The sequence below is a fragment of the Salmo salar genome, chromosome 02 (genome assembly GCF_965601325.2).
Source record: "Salmo salar chromosome 02, fSalSal1, whole genome shotgun sequence".
Taxonomy (NCBI): Eukaryota; Metazoa; Chordata; class Actinopteri; order Salmoniformes; family Salmonidae; genus Salmo; species Salmo salar.
Genome location: NC_138292.1, coordinates 15132052 through 15149438, shown reverse-complemented (window position 1 = coordinate 15149438; position 17387 = coordinate 15132052). Strand labels below are relative to the sequence as shown.

The 17387-nt window shown below is 43.8% G+C and overlaps 2 protein-coding genes across 4 annotated transcripts in view; one reads left to right on the top strand and one right to left on the bottom strand.

The window, feature by feature from the left end:
• The window catches only part of LOC106585544 (collagen alpha-6(VI) chain), a 42999-nt gene extending 36320 nt beyond the window's left edge, over positions 1 to 6679 (top strand). For 2 of the 3 annotated variants that reach the window (XM_082960160.1, XM_082960159.1), the window contains exons 30-38: positions 55 to 117; positions 314 to 349; positions 452 to 488; positions 642 to 653; positions 2137 to 2630; positions 2738 to 2837; positions 3910 to 4575; positions 4753 to 5016; positions 6013 to 6679. In XM_082960160.1, the coding sequence (XP_082816286.1) occupies positions 55 to 117; positions 314 to 349; positions 452 to 488; positions 642 to 653; positions 2137 to 2630; positions 2738 to 2837; positions 3910 to 4575; positions 4753 to 5016; positions 6013 to 6203 (1863 nt within the window). In that variant the 3' untranslated portion in view covers positions 6204 to 6679. The other variant, XM_082960162.1, reaches the window with a different exon arrangement.
• Positions 6680 to 8146: 1467 nt separating this feature from the next.
• LOC106585470 (phosphoinositide 3-kinase regulatory subunit 4) overlaps positions 8147 to 17387 on the bottom strand; it is a 28967-nt gene continuing 19726 nt past the window's right edge. Inside the window, exons 14-19 of the mRNA XM_082960164.1 lie at positions 11092 to 11256; positions 10410 to 10621; positions 10091 to 10222; positions 9801 to 9990; positions 8888 to 9008; positions 8147 to 8709 (exon numbers count right to left, since the gene is read on the bottom strand). Of these exons, the coding sequence (XP_082816290.1) occupies positions 8539 to 8709; positions 8888 to 9008; positions 9801 to 9990; positions 10091 to 10222; positions 10410 to 10621; positions 11092 to 11256 (991 nt within the window). The 3' untranslated portion in view covers positions 8147 to 8538. The remainder of the gene's footprint in view (positions 8710 to 8887; positions 9009 to 9800; positions 9991 to 10090; positions 10223 to 10409; positions 10622 to 11091; positions 11257 to 17387) is intronic.

Genomic DNA, 17387 nt, shown 5'->3' with positions numbered 1-17387 from the left:
CATGTATAAAATCTTCTGTTAAAATGGCCATATGTTACGATGTGATTAAACCAGGGGAACTCGGGCAGGTCGGGAGAGTCAGGAGATCCAGGATCCATTGGACCACTGGGACACACTGTTAGTATATCATTTGCGTTTTTGGATCTATAAAAGGAACTTTACAAATCCCATGTATTAGTTGTTTTATTATTGTTATTTGTTTCAAGTGAATAATAATAGTAGTTGTAGTTTTGGTTGTTTTTACAGTAGAAGTATTGATAAGATATTGACTGTTTACATGTGGATTTATGACTAATTCTCTATTCCTATCTAGGGCTCTAGAGGCAGACCAGGAGAGAGAGCCATGTCTGTATGTGTATTCTGTCTGATCTTAGTTCCAATTTAACTATAAAACATTTTATATAGAGAATCTTGAGAGCTATTTAACATGTTATTGTATTTGTCTCCCTAGGAATGCCAGCTGACCACCTATATCCGTGATAACTGTGGTAAGCTCTTGGTATTCCTACTCTATATTTTTTGTAATAAAAAGATCCGCTGTGTCAATTGCTTTATTGCTGGTAAGGTCATGTTTTCATAAGCAAAGATTCATTCATTCCTAATTTTGTCTCTAAACTATGATATTTTTCTACCCCAAACAGCATGCTCTCAAGGTATGTCTCCATTAACCCTTCATCGTCCAAATAAATGTATGTACTTGACTGTAGATTCTGGTGTAATCAAACCAGAACTCTTGGCAAAGTGATGTTATGAATGGTTGTCATTAAAAATACCATTGCCCCCCTCACGCCCTCTCTCTGTCCGTCTCTCTCTTCCTCTCCCCTTCTCTCTCTCTGTCCGTCTCTCTCTTCCTCTCCCCTTCTCTCTCTCTGTACCTCTCTCCCTTCCTCTCCCCTTCTCTCCCTCTCCCCTTCTCTCTCTCTGTACCTCTCTCCCTTCCTCTCCCCTTCTCTCCCTCTCCCCTTCTCTCTCTCTGTACCTCTCTGCCTTCCTCTCCCCTTCTCTCTCTCTGTACCTCTCTGCCTTCCTCTCCCCTTCTCTCTCTCTCTGTACCTCTCTGCCTTCCTCTCCCCTTCTCTCTCTCTCTATACCTCTCTGCCTTCCTCTCCCCTTCTCTCTCTCTGTACCTCTCTGCCTTCCTCTCCCCTTCTCTCTCTCTCTCTGTACCTCTCTCCCTTCCTCTCCCCTTCTCTCTCTCTCTCTCTCTCTCTCTGTACCTCTCTCCCTTCCTCTCCTCTCCCCTTCTCTCTCTCTCTGTACCTCTCTCCCTTCCTCTCCCCTACTCTCTCTCTCTGTACCTCGCTCCCTTCCTCTCCCCTTCTCTCTCTCTCTGTACCTCTCTCCCTTCCTCTCCCCTTCTCTCTCTCTCTGTACCTCTCTCCCTTCCTCTCCCCTTCTCTCTCGCTCTGTACCTCTCTCCCTTCCTCTCCCCTTCTCTCTCTCTCTGTACCTCTCTCCCTTCCTCTCCCCTTCTCTCTCTCTCTGTACCTCTCTGCCTTCCTCTCCCCTTCTCTCTCTCTCTCTGTACCTCTCTGCCTTCCTCTCCCCTTCTCTCTCTCTCTGTACCTCTCTGCCTTCCTCTCCCCTTCTCTCTCTCTCTATACCTCTCTGCCTTCCTCTCCCCTTCTCTCTCTCTCTGTACCTCTCTGCCTTCCTCTCCCCTTCTCTCTCTCTCTCTGTACCTCTCTGCCTTCCTCTCCCCTTCTCTCTCTCTCTGTACCTCTCTCCCTTCCTCTCCCCTTCTCTCTCTCTCTGTACCTCTCTCCCTTCCTCTCCCCTTCTCTCTCTCTCTGTACCTCTCTGCCTTCCTCTCCCCTTCTCTCTCTCTCTCTGTACCTCTCTGCCTTCGTCTCCCCTTCTCTCTCTCTCTCTGTACCTCTCTGCCTTCCTCTCCCCTTCTCTCTCTCTCTATACCTCTCTGCCTTCCTCTCCCCTTCTCTCTCTCTCTGTACCTCTCTGCCTTCCTCTCCCCTTCTCTCTCTCTCTCTGTACCTCTCTGCCTTCCTCTCCCCTTCTCTCTCTCTCTGTACCTCTCTGCCTTCCTCTCCCCTTCTCTCTCTCTCTGTACCTCTCTGCCTTCCTCTCCCCTTCTCTCTCTCTCTGTACCTCTCTGCCTTCCTCTCACTCTATCCCCAGGCCAGGCAGCATGCCCAGCCTACCCCACAGAGCTGGTCTTTGCTCTGGATATGTCACAGGATGTGGATCCTGCCACGTTCGAGAGGATGCGCTCCGCTCTCCTCTCCATATTGGACGACGTTGCCATTGCCGAGAGCAACTGCCCGACAGGTGCACGTGTTGCCGTGGTATCCTATAGTGCCAACACCAAGTACCTGATCCGATTCCAGGACTACCAACGCAAGCAGGAGTTGTTGGAGGCCATCCAAAACATTGCACTGGAACGAACGTCCAACCGGCGCCATCTTGGGGAGGCCATGCGCTTTGTGGGGCGCCACGTCTTCAAGCGAACCCGTAAAGCGTTGACGATGAGGAAGGTGGCAGTGTTCTTCACCAACGGGCCCTCTGTGGACAGCGCTGCCATCGTCACGGCCGCCATGGAGTTCAAGGCCCTGAACATCGCTCCTGCTGTCATCGCCATGAGGAACTCCCCCGATGTTCAACGGGCTTTTGAGGTACAATTACAAACAGATGCTTTCTGGGAAGGGGTAGTGAACGGGCAGCAGAAAGGCTGGAGAATTGAAATGCAGCCCATGTGTGTTTTTGTTTTGTTGTGGCGCAGGCTGATGACACGGGCAGCTTCATCCTTGTTCGGCTGGTGGATAGGTCACAGGACCAAAATGCTGTACTGACAAGAATCAAAAATTGCGTCATCTGCTACGGTAAGCACACAGGGACAAAATAAAATAGTCTTATTTGGTATCAATGTATGTCTTGTTTTTATGGTTAATTCTACTGTAGAACCAATTATCCCCTTGGGCATATATAATACAGTTTTCTACTACTACTACACTATTACTAAAGCTACTGTACTACTACTAATACACTGCTACTGTACTACTACTACCACTACTACTACTACTAATGATGCTACTGTACTACTACTACTACTACATTACTACTACTGATGCTACTGTACTACACTACTACTAATACACTACTACTGATGCTACTGTACTACTACTACTGATGCTACTACTACTGATGCTGCTATTGTACTACTCCTCCTACTACTGCTACTGATGCTACTGTACTACTAATACTACTACTAATGATGTTTCTGCACTACTACTACAGTACTACTATTACTACTACTACTACTACTGATGCTACTGTACTACCGTACTACTACTACTACTGATGCTACTGTACTACTACTGATGCTACTGTACTACTACAGTACTACTATTACTACTACTACTACTATTACTGATTCTACTGTACTACTACAGTACTACTACTACTACTGATGCTACTGTACTTCTACTGCTGCTGATGCTACTGTACTACTACTGCTGCTGATGCTACTGTACTTCTACTAATTCTACTGTACTGCACTACTACTACTACAGTAGTACTACTACTACTACTGATGCTACTGTACTACTGCACTACTACTACTACTGATGCTACTGTACTACTACTGATGCTACTGTACTACTACTGGTGCTACTGTACTACTTCTACTACTGATGGTGCTACTGTACTACTCCTCCTCCTACTACTGATGCTACTGCACTACCAATTGTATTACTACTGTACTTCTACTGATGCTACTATACTACTACTGATGCTACTGTACTACTACTATTACTATACTACTGTAGTACTGCTACTGATGCTACTGTACTACTGCTACTGATGCTACTGTACTACTACACTACTACTACACTAGTACTACTGATACTACTGTACTACTACTATCTCTAAGCTCTGGTTCTGTGTGTCCATCAGACCACTGTAAACCAGCCCAGGAGTGTGACTTTACTGACGCTCAGCGGCCCCTGGTGGTGGATATGGACCTGACCCTGGTGGTGGACGGTTCAAGGGAGATCCGGGCCGACCAGTACGCTGGCGTCCAGGAGCTTCTGGGCTCAGTGGTGAAGCAGGTAGCCTGGAGCCCCAAACCCAGCGTGGCTGACGGCCGGGCCAGGGTGGCTCTTCTCCAGACCAGTGGTTCTCTGCTCCCCCAGACTTCCCAGGCCGTTAAGGTAGAGTTTGACCTGCAGAAGTACCACAACCACATTGGTCTACAGACACACCTGAGGAGCATGCAGCAGCAGGGAGGAGTGTCGTCTCTGGGGCAGACCCTGGAGTACGCTCTGAGCAAGGTGTTCCTCAAGGACACCAGGCCCAGGAAGAGTAGAGTGGTGCTGGCTGTGGTGGGGGCCGAGACAGCCCACTGGGACCAGGCCAAGCTGGCCTACACTTCCCAGAAGGCCAAGTGTCAGGGTATTTCCCTGTTTGTGATCACGGTGGGCGACCATTACAACAGCACCCAGGTGGAGGAGTTGGCGAGCACGCCGTCAGAGCAGCACCTGCTCCATCTGTGGCATGTGAAGGAGTGGGAGAGAGGCTACGCACAGCGCTTCTTCAGAGCCTTCCTCAGGGTCCTCAGTAGTAAGGAACACTAACATGCTTCTTCATCTGGTTGTCTCTTGAAGGAGAGATAATTATGCCAGAACAGATCATACATTTTAACATTTGTATTTGTATTTATTAGGGATCCCCATTAGCTGCTGCCAAGGCAGTGCTACTGTGTGTCCTAACCCTCTCACTCCCCCCTCACTATTTCAGAGGGAATGAACAGCTACCCTCCTGCCGATCTCAAACTCAAGTGTGAGCTGATGCTGGGACAGGAACACGTGCAGGGACAAGGACAGGCAGAGTGGGAGGTGTGGAAAGAGAAAGAGGAGTTGGAGTACACAGATGAGGAGGAGTTCCTGGAGCACACTGGTGTATTTCCGACTCAGATAGCTCTTGACCAGGTTGACACTATACATGCCTTCTCCAGGGGAGATGGAGCCGCTTCACCTCCCCGGCCACAGACAAACTCTAATGGTAATCAGTAACCCCACATTTATAACACGACTTCTATTTCTCTCTCTCCTTCACGTGTTCCCTCGTATCCCACTGCATGAGTAGTCTCAGTTTGCAACCGCGTACTGCATGTCTTCCTTCCCCGTTTACAAACCCGCTTGTTCTGCTTTCAGACCACTGTAAGTTGGATGTCGACAGTGGCACCAACTGCGGGGACTATGGCCAGCGATGGCACTTTAACAAAACGCTCGGTGCATGCTCGCCTTTTTGGTACGGCGGTTGCGACGCTAACGCCAACTGTTTTAGAACGGAAAACTAATGCTTTGAGACGTGTGGCACTTCCAGTAAGTCCCCCCAGCCCTCTACTGCTACCACCTCTACTGAACATCATGTGGAGGTCATAGATGTAGAGCTCTGTTAGCCACAACCTGAATGACAACGACTGTTGGGATGTTTGTCAAATGCTGAATCATATAATGCATGCTGCATGAGAAGAGAACACTAGTTGTTCTATTTGCATTCTCAAATCAGGAGGCTTTCAGTCAAGAGAATTGTAATGAGCTGAACCCCTAACATTAGTGACTGTAATATACCTTTTTTAAGTAGTATGGCAATTACAGGATTGAAATGACAAAAGTTGTGATGCCATTTTTGTCAGTTGTCATGTTGTCATGTCAGCTGCGAGGTCATCATTCACAGCACTACGCCAGAGATTTTCTTCTAATGTTATGTGTTCACAGATCACACAACCCTCCTGAGGACAGAGGAAAGTACAGTTCTTAACCAGGATAAGGACCACATCTCTCTCTAATTTCGTATGCAATAACACATGTAAAAAGACAGCAGGCTCAGGTCTGTACAATAGTGTAAAAGGCATGAGTCTTAACCTTTGGCTTTGTCCTCTCCCCTCTCTCTTTCCTCTCCCCTCTTTCTTTTGTTTTCTTCTGAATCCTATCCCCTTTTTTCTATCTCCCATTTCTCTCCTTTGCCCCGTTACCTCTCCCTCCTCTTCCCCAGATGCATGTTTCTTCAAACAGGACAAGGGAGGTTGTGAGAACTACACCCTGAAGTGGTACTTTGACACGACACAGAGCAAGTGCTCCCGTTTCTGGTATGGCGGCTGTGGCGGCAACGGTAACCGCTTCGAGACGCAGGAGGCTTGCGAAGGCCTCTGTCTGAGGAGGAACTCCACACATCTAAAACCCTGATTAGAGTGAATTGACCAGCCAAACAAATTCTCATTCAAGGTGTGAACATCAAAAGCAGCACTGTCTGTGTAAATAACTCTAGACCTTATCTTTAGCATTTAGTTTACTTTTGGGTAAAAATGGAAATTACTGGAACAGAAGTATGAATATTTCTCTATTTTATTCAAGTCTGTTCAAGCAGACCTAAGTAACGGATCTGACTCTCATGCAGTCATGCAACAAACATACATAAGGGCACTGATGCTTTTGTGAGAATGACTTTAAAGCAATGAAATAACCTGTATTGTCTCTTGTGGCTATTTTCCATCATCACAGCGACCAAACCAAGCACCAGGCAATGCACTGTTAACTTCTGGAGCTTGGATGTTAACCATAGATGTAAATTCAGGCTACATGTCATTTGTTGCACTGTGTGTCTGTTTCCTCTAACTTGACCATTTGGTGCTGAAGTGTTGAAAATAAAACTGCACAAATTCCTTAGCGGTCAGTTTATTTTTGATGCTCTTATGACCTTAGTCTACTGATATAGATCCTGAACGGATACTGGGCCAGATTAAGAAATCATAACAATAGCCCAGGCCAATGAAGAGACACACAGATATGTTCAATATTAGAAGGAAATACATGTGTATTTATACATACAGTAAGTTACTAAATACAATTTCCAGTTGCACACTGACTCACCTAATGATGAAGATGAAGCCATGGGCTACTCACGGTGATAGGCTATTGCCACGATGACGAGTGCATCGGCTATCTCAAGATGAGCTACTTCTTAAAACAGTGCTGATGTTCACAAAAAATTGGGAGTTTATTATTTATTTATATTGGTTTTACAGGCTGATTAGTCTTCTTCAGGTGTATGCATTTGCTTTCCAAACTGTACGTTTTTCCCGCTATATTATTTTTTAATCTGCATAAGGCAAACCTACAGCAGCAACCTACCATATAAATATAATCCATAGATGACTGTTCCCATTCAAATCAGGACTGGCAGCCATTGCTAGTACCCATGAGTTTAACATCAAATTGCCACGGTAAGAGATTCCAAAATTCTTCTATGGGTTATATGTCTATGGCCACAACGAAACAAGCTGTAACCTATATTTGGTGCATATGCTGCCCAAATTGTGCCCTTCTGACTGTAGGCATACCAGTAGCTGCCCAAATAAAGGAAAAACTTGAGTAAATGAGGGATACAAAGTATATGTTATGGTGTGGGATGCATTTTCCTGGCATGGTTTAGGTCCACTTCTAGAATCTATGCCAAGGCCATTGAAGCTGTTCTGGCAGCTCGTGGTGGCCTAACACCCCTATAAAACACTATGTTGGTGTGGGCTCCTGTGCTGGATTAAAAAAAAAAAGATTAAAAAAAATGTATTTGTATTGCCTCTTGGGCCCAGCCCGACTCACACAGTTGACCAGTTACATTTATTTATTATGCATTTAAAAAAATTGTATTAGTCAGTTACCCAATCAAGGCAGGGCCCCCTACCTCCTCCCCTCCCCTCATTTGACGATTAGCAGAGCGGCAGCAGGCTGTCTACACTCCTTGAGAGCGGGCCCCTGAATCATCCCATGGTTAGCTGTTGCAATAAAAATAAAAAATAAAAATATATAATATATACTGTTCGTATTTCCTTATTATTTTTGCTCCCTATTGGGTCCCCTATGGGCCTGGGTCCAGGGGCTTCAGCCCCGGTAAGTCCCTGCATTAATCCTGCCCTGAATGGATTTGCTGTTGTGTTTTGATATACAAATTAAACTTGCGACAGTTGTCATCGATAACAGCTATGGTTTGAGAATGTGGACACTGTTCATGCCAAGGGTTGGTTTCAGTCCTGGTCATGGCCTGGTTTGTTAACGTTACAACTTTGAGAGAAGCCTATAGCGCTCAATAAACACTAAAAACTATAGAGTTCATAATAGCAGTTCATAAAGGGTTCATTCATCATACCAAACTTTATTGACACTTCTTGAACAGTTGCTTTTGAGCAGTTTAACATCAACAGATATCAGGCATTGCATAATTGTGACTTCAGTGAATGTCATTACAAACAAAGGGTTAACATCTACTCGTATTTTGCGACAGGATTTCCAGAAGCTTCTCTTATATTAATTAGCTTTCAAATATACTATGTACAAAAGTCTACAACATAGATCAAAACTCTGGGGTGAAGAAGTTGAGGACTAGAGTGTATGGTTGGTTGGGTGTGTGTGTGTGTGTGTGTGTGTGTGTGTGTGTGTGTGTGTGTGTGTGTGTGTGTGTGTGTGTGTGTGTGTGTGTGTGTGTGTGTGTGTGTCAGCGAGAGTGGGAGGGCCTGAAAGGGGCAGTTTATTTCCAGACTTTGACAATGCCGTCTCTGGACGAAGTGACGATGAAGCCCTGTGTGGTCTGGAAAGTGGCGATGTCAGTGATGATGTCATGGTGGCCCACGGGGAGGGACTCTGGGCCCCTGCGGGGGGCGTCCTCTGTGGCTCCACTCTTCTGTTTGCTGTGGATCTCCTGACAGGACAGGGAATGTAGGTCAATCTCTACCTGTCTTGTGGTTTCTTATTCATACATGTTTATAACGCTGCAAATAAATTGCTCTCCCAGAAATGATGTATTGAACATCTCATTGTAGGACCAGGTGCTTAGAGGAATACACTGAATACACTGCCACCGTCCTATCAGGGCATACCTGTACAACCTCGGTGCCCTCGATGATCTTGCGGCTGTAGAGGACTGAGGGACAGTGCAGCAGTTCATTGGCTCCACCTGCCACAATGTAGGACCTCTCTGGGTAAGCCAAGTCCCAGAACCTGGTAATAACACAGAACACAGTATAGAAATAAGACTTGACTGACAAAACAAACAAGCTAACACCATCCAACACACTTCTTGGCTAAGCCAAATTGTCAAACACAAACTTAAATGTCATCCGGCAAACATACATGGTCAGAACTGGGTTAAATATATCAGAAGGATGGTTAGTCCAGTGGAGAGTATAGCAAACATACATGGTCAGAACTGGGTTAAATATATCAGAAGGATGGTTAGTCCAGTGGAGAGTATAGCAAACATACATGGTCAGAACTGGGTTAAATATATCAGAAGGATGGTTAGTCCAGTGGAGAGTATAGCAAACATACATGGTCAGAACTGGGTTAAATATATCAGAAGGATGGTTAGTCCAGTGGAGAGTATAGCAAACATACATGGTCAGAACTGGGTTAAATATATCAGAAGGATGGTTAGTCCAGTGGAGAGTATAGCAAACATACATGGTCAGAACTGGGTTAAATATATCAGAAGGATGGTTAGTCCAGTGGAGAGTATAGCAAACATACATGGTCAGAACTGGGTTAAATATATCAGAAGGATGGTTAGTCCAGTGGAGAGTATAGCAAACATACATGGTCAGAACTGGGTTAAATATATCAGAAGGATGGTTAGTCCAGTGGAGAGTATAGCAAACATACATGGTCAGAACTGGGTTAAATATATCAGAAGGACAGTTAGTCCAGTGGAGAGTATAGCAAACATACATGGTCAGAACTGGGTTAAATATATCAGAAGCACGGTTAGTCCAGTGGAGAGTATAGCAAACATACCTGATTCTCATGTCGGAGCCAGCTGTGAGGAGGAGGGGGTTCCCGTCTGCAGGGCTGCAGTAGATCCCATGGACACTGTGGGGGGACGGCTGCATCTCTGAGAGAGGGGGAGCAGAGCTGGCCCACAACGTGAACTTCCTGTCCCCCGTCTCCATGTCCCACATGGATACCTCATTGTTGCCCTGGACCGCTACAAAACAGCAACAAAACACACAAATAATAGTTTGATTTGCCCCTCAAAGAAAGGTTTCGTTAATAAAGATAAAAAATATGATGACATCTAGTCTCACCAGCAATGACGGAGGATTGGTAGAGCGGGTGCATGAGCAGCCGTCTGATTCGTGCTCGGGCAGGGTGGGAGTGGTTTGAGATGGGGAGCTGGAACCGCATGTCCCAGCATGCCATAGTGCCGTTGCTTGTACCTGTGTGTGGACGAAACAGAATAGGATTCAGTAGACTCCTGATAAGTGGATGTCAGATAAGTCACAACTCTGTTTAAGTTACGTTTTCAATGCAGTTTTCAGACGAAATCCATTTACATTTTTTATACACGCAACATGCACCACACAACCCACATCCACCCACGTGCTCACACCAACACCCACGTACCCAGGCAGAGCCAGCACTGGTGCATGTCCACGGTGAAGGAGGTGATGAGGCCCAGGCGGAGGTCGTGGCGGAGGGTCCAGGCGTTGGAGTTGGAGCGCAGGTCCCAGCCCACCAGGGAGCCGTTCACCGTGGCGTAGGCCAGCACAGACTGGGCTCCAGAATTAAAATGGTGGATGTCCACCACGCAGCCGTCATCCTTCTGGTCCAGGAACCTGAGAGGACAGTCGATATAACAGTTAAATGTGGAGTAACTCATTATTACATTGTGGCATCAAAATGATACTGCAGTATCTACTGCATGATCATGATAACTACATGATACTGCAGTATTTACTGCATGATAATGGTAACTACATGATACTGCAGTATCTACTGCATGATCATGATAACTTCATGATACTGCAGTATTTACTGCATGATCATGATAATGCAGTATTTACTGCATGATAATGATAACTACATGATACTGCAGTATCTACTGCATGATCATGATAACTTCATGATACTGCAAGTTCATTGGTGGTGGATGAGGTGAGTTTCCCCCTACTATGTAAAGTGCTTTGTGAACCTCAGTTGGTAGAAAAGCGTTATATAAATCCAATAAATAATAATAATAATTATATCAACTACAGTAAATGAAACCAACTTTCTGCTCGATCAACCCATGATGGATAGTACATACCTGGTCTGAAAGGGGTTCACTTTGGGTGATTTGGGGGGCTTGTTGGCCTCGATGGCCAGGAGCTGGATGGAACCGTTGTCTGAGGCAGCAGCCAGGTAGTGTGACCCCTGACAGAAGGTCAACGTCTTCACGTGGCCCCCGATGCGGGAGTACGTCAGCACTGACCTGTAAGACAGCATCAAAACATTCACACAGGTTGGATTGAGGCCTGTTGTTCATTAGTTTTTCCATCAACGTTTTGGTTATTTATAGCAGACGCTCTTATCCAGAGAGACGCTATTATCCAGAGAGACGCTCTTATCCAGAGAGACAGACGCTCTTATCCAGAGAGACAGACACTCTTATCCAAGTGCATTCCAAGGAAATCTAAGATGGTCAACACAGGTAGAGCACATCTGTGAAAAGGCGAGCTGATGTCTGTACCTCCTCCGATGCCTTAATACACTTCCATATACAGTGCCTTCAGAAAGTACTCACACCCCTTGACTTTTTCACATTTTGTTGTGATACAGCCTGAATTAGAAAATGTATTAAATTAAGATTTTGTATCCAACACACATACCCCATAATATCAAAGTGAAATTCTGTTTTTAGAATTTTGTTTTAATGAATTCTAAATGAAAAGCTGAAACGTTTTGAGTGCTGGGGAGTATTTCTGTCTGTAATAAATCCCTTTTGTGGGGAAAAACTCATTCCGATTGGCAGGGCCTGGCTCCCAAGTAGGTGGGCCTATGCCCTCCCATGCCCACTCATGGCTCCGCCCCTGCCCAGTCATGTCAAATCCATAGATTAGGGCCTAATGAATTTATTTCAATTGACTGATTTCCTTCTATGAACTGTAACTTAGTAAAATCTTAGAAATTGTTGCATGTTGTGTTAACATTTTTGTTCAAAATAATAGATATTTCTGTATTCCATTGTCAATAAATTGGCAAAAATCTCTAAAAACATGTTTTCACTTTGTCATTATGATGTATTAAAATATTTTTAATTCAGGCTGTAACACATCAAAATGTAGACTAAGTCAAGGGGTATGAATACTTTCTGAAGGCACTGTATCTAAAGAGGACCTGGTAATGGTATTCACCACCTATATCCTGGTAATGGTATTCCCCTCCTGCTAGATAAACTAGGGTAAGTGTACCTATTAAGCCCACCAAAATCTAAGTTCAGATATTTCTAACATATACTGCCCTAATTTTATACAAAAACTGGAGATAACATGAAAGATTCATCTCTTATGTGAAGTTTTATAACTTGACATACATTATATTATAATACATACAAATATTTATAAAATATGTGCAAAGTCCGGAGTGGGCTTAATGGGTATCAAGTGTACCCTTTAAGCCATGGGTGTTCCAAATAAACCCACCTCTTAAATAATATATTTTAATTAATTTCAAAATGTTCAAAACTGACATTTCTTATGTAAAATTTGATTATATTAATCTCCCATAAAATAAACGTATTATTGCTATTCATCATGGTAGTAGCACTCATAACACACACAACTTTCAATGAACGTCTGAAATCTGACATTTGCTGTACTGCTATTCTTGTTAAATTAGTCCAACTTGTCTTCCTAAAGTCTATCTGAAGACTGTTTCAACTCTCCCTCTCTACTATGTATTAAAAAGGTACAGGTGGTGGACCAAAAAACAGATTCACCTGGATGAATGAAAGACAACAAAATGACAATGCCCCCACCCGAAAATGCATGAGTAGTCGCCCAATAGTCATCTTCTAGTCCCTCATTTGTTATCATTTTTGTCCACCACTTGCAGGTCTTCTATCCCTGATAACCCTCAACCCTGATCTTACTCTTCTCTCTCTCTGCATCAACGACTACCCATCCACCCCAAACGTCTTGGAGAGAACGTCAAAGGTTTCTAATTGTTCCTAATCTTGGTAAAGGCAACATGGCTAGATGCACAATATGCAAAACTGTAGTTTGTGTGTTTTAATCAACTTAAATCTGGACAAAAAACATATCTATGCTCATGTTCATTGAATATTAGAGATATCAACACCCTATCCCCATGTGTTTCAATGCATACTGTGTTTCAATGCATACTGGGCTTAATAGGAGCATACCGGGCTTAATAGGAGCATACTGGGCTTAATAGGAACAGTGGTGAAAAAGACAAAATAGCAAAGTCTACTCATAAAATATTTGGAAACCAATGGTTTTGGGTATAAATATACACAATTGACTACAATATTAGGCAAAGTTAGTATTGATTATATTGAACAATATACATTTTTTGTAATTTACATTCTGTATAGAGAGACTGCTTTTTGTGCTACTGTACCCTTTAAGCCCACCTGAGATAAATGTAACATTTACAAAAATGGCATCTATGTCTAACAATGCAAGGTTAATGTAACAGTAAAATAAGACAAAATGCATTTAAAAATATAAGCTTTGAATGCCTGAACTCTATATGGTTGAAGTTCACCAAATGATGTTGCTACTGTTTGACTGTGACATGCAGGCACAACTGCCAGCATAAGAAAACACATTTTAAATGGGCAGGAAATAGTAATGTATGCTCTTGAAATATGCTATCATGTGCACATAGCAGCACATTAACCTCTTAAGTGATCATACTTTATGTACAATTATCTGAGAGGTACTACAAATATTTGAAAAATGTGTCTATGTGGAGGCTAACCTCAACACCAAATGTTTTTTGCAGCTTGAAATTGTCCACTAGTGGGAACTTACACGTAACTGTCAACAAAATATCTAATTGGTTTAGAATTTAAAAAGGTTAAGAACACAACAACCAGATGAATTAGTTGAAACATTAAATCAGAAGAAAGTGATTTTTTTTGTATTTATCTAAAAGATGAAAGTGGGATTTATGGGTACACCTATACTACAGTCGTGGCCAAAAGTTTTGAGAATTACACAAATATTAATTTTCACAAAATCTGCTGCCTCAGTTTGTATGATGGCAATTTGCATATACTCCAGAATGTTATGAAGAGTGATCAGATGAATTGCAATTAAATTGCAAAGTCCCTCTTTGCCATGCAAATGAACTGACCAAAAAAAAAACATTTCCACATTGATATTTTGGGTCCATGGCCAGGAAACTCCCCAGACCTTAAAACCATTGAGAACTTGTGGTCAATCCTCAAGAGGCGGGTGGACAAACAAAAACCCACAAATTCTGACAAACTCCAAGCATTGATTATGCAAGAATGGGCTGCCATCAGTCAGGATGTGGCCCAGAAGTTAATTGACAGCATGCCAGGGCAGATTGCAGAGGTCTTGAAAAAGAAGGGTCAACACTGCAAATATTGACTCTTTGCATCAACTTCATGTAATTGTCAATAAAAGCCTTTGACACTTATGAAATGCTTGTAATTATACTTCAGTAGTAGTAACATCTGAAAAAATATTTAAAGACACTGAAGCAGCAAACTTTGTGAAAATTAATATTTGTGTCATTCTCAAAACTTTTGGGCACGACTGTGTACCTATACAGATGAATGTATTAATCTGGACCTACCATCACTCACACACACCCATCTGGACCTACCATCACTACACACACCAATCTAATCCAAGTCGGATGTGTGTTTTTGTCTTTGTCCCGTCCTGTCCCGTGTTTATATCGTTTTCTTCGTACAGTTGAAGTCGGAAGTTTACAAATACATTTAAACTCAGTTTTTCACAATTCGTGACATTTAATCCTAGTAAAAATTCCCTGTGTTAGGTCAGTTAGGATCACCACTTTATTTTAAGAATGTGAAATGTAAGAATAATAGTAGAGAGAATTATTTATTTCAGCTTTTATTTCTTTCATGACATTCCCAGTGGGTCAGAAGTTTACATACACTCAATTAGTATTTGGTAGCAATGCCTTTAAATTGTTTAACTTGGGTCAAACGTTTCGGGTAGCCTTCCACAAGCTTCCCACAATAAGTTGGGTGAATTTTGGCCCATTCCTCCTGACAGAGCTGGTGTAACTGATTCAGGTTTGTAGGCCTCCTTGCTCGCACATGCTTTTTCAGTTCTGCCCACACATTTTCTATAGGATTGAGGTCAGGGCTTTGTGATGGCCACTCCAATACCTTGACTTTGTTGTCCTTAAGCCATTTTGCCACAACTTTGGAAGTATGCTTGGGGTCATTGTCCATTTGGAAGACCCCATTTGCGACCAAGCTTTAACTTCCTGACTGATGTCTTGAGATGTTGCTTCAATATATCCACATCATTTTCCCTCCTCATGAAGCCATCTATTTTGTGAAGTGCACCAGTCCCTCCTGCAGCAAAGCACCCCCACAACATTTTTATTTTACCTTTATTTAACCAGGTAGGCAAGTTGAGAACAAGTTCTCATTTACAACTGCGACCTGGCCAAGATAAAGCAAAGCAGTGTGACACAGACAACACAGAGTTACACATGGAGTAAACAAACAAGTCAATGATACAGTAGAAAAAAGAAAGTCTATATACAGTGTGTGCAAAAGGCATGAGGAGGTAGGCAATAAATAGGCCATAAGAGCAAATAATTACAATTTAGCAGATTAACACTGGAGTGATAAATGAGCATATGAAGATGTGCATGTAGAGATACTGGTGTGCAAAAAGAGCAGAAAAGTAAATAAAATAAAAACAGTAAGGGGATGAGGTAGGTCGATAGGGTGGGCAATGTACAGATGGGCTATGTACAGCTGCAGCGATCGGTTAGCTGCTCAGATAACTGATGTTTAAAGTTGGTGAGGGAAATAAAAGTCTCCAACTTCAGCGATTTTTGCAATTCGTTCCAGTCACTGGCAGCAGAGAACTGGAATGAAAGGCGGCCAAATGAGGTGTTGGCTTTGGGGATGATCAGTGAGATATACCTGCTGGAACGTGTGCTATGGGTGAGTGTTGTTATCGTGACCAGTGAACTGAGATAAGGTGGAGCATTACCAAGCATAGTCTTATAGATGACCTGGAGCCAGTGGGTATGGCAACGAATATGTAGCGAGGGCCAGCCGACTAGAACATACAGCTCGCAGTGGTGGGTGGTATAAGGTGATTTGGTAACAAAACGGATGGCACTGTGATAGACTGCATCCAGTTTGTTGAGTAGAGTATTGAAAGCTATTTTGTAGATGACATCGCTGAAGTCGAGGATCGGTAGGATAGTCAGTTTTACTAGGGTAAGTTTGGCGGCGTGAGCGAAGGAGGCTTTGTTGCGAAATAGAAAGCCGATTCTAGATTTGATTTTGGATTGGAGATGTTTAATATGAGTCTGGAAGGAGAGTTTACAGTCTAGCCAGACACCTAGGTATTTGTAGTGGTCCACATATTCTAGGTCGGAACCGTCCAGGGTGGTGATGCTAGTCGGGTGGGCGGGTGCAGGCAGCGAACGTTTGAAAAGCATGCATTTGGTTTTACTAGTGTTTAAGAGCAGTTGGAGGCCACGGAAGGAGTGTTGTATGGCATTGAAGCTCGTTTGGAGGTTAGTTAGCACAGTGTCCAAGGAAGGGCCAGAAGTATACAGAATGGTGTCGTCTGCGTAGAGGTAGATCTGGGAATCGCCCGCAGCAAGCGCGACATCATTGATATATACAGAGAAAAGAGTCGGCCCGAGAATTGAACCCTGTGGTACCCCCATAGAGACTGCCAGAGGTCCGGACAACATGCACTCCGATTTGACACACTGAACTCTGTCTGCAAAGTAGTTGGTGAACCAGGCGAGGCAGTCGCTAGAAAAACCAAGGTTATTGAGTCTGCCGATAAGAATACGGTGATTGACAGAGTCGAAAGCCTTGGCCAGGTCGATGAAGACGGCTGCACAGTACTGTCTTTTATCGATGGCGGTTATGATATAATTTAGTACCTTGAGCGTGGCTGAGGTGCACCCGTAACCAGCTCGGAAACCGGATTGCACAGCGGAGAAGGTACGGTGGGATTCGAAATCGTCAGTGACCTGTTTATTAACTTGGCTTTCGAAGACTTTGGATAGGCAGGGCAGGATGGAAATAGGTCTGTAACAGTTTGGGTCTAGGGTGTCACCCCCTTTGAAGAGGGGGACGACCGCGGAAGCTTTCCAATCTTTAGGGATCTCGGACGATACGAAAAAGAGGTTGAACAGACTGGTAATAGGGGTTGCAACAATGGCAGCGGATAGTTTTAGAAAGAGAGAGTGTAGATTGTCTAACCCAGCTGATTTGTACGGGTCCAGGTTTTGCAGCTCTTTCAGAACATCTGCTATCTGGATTTGGGTGAAGGAGAAGCTAGGGAGGCTTGGGCGAGTAGCTGCAGGGGGGGGCGGAGCTGTTGGCCG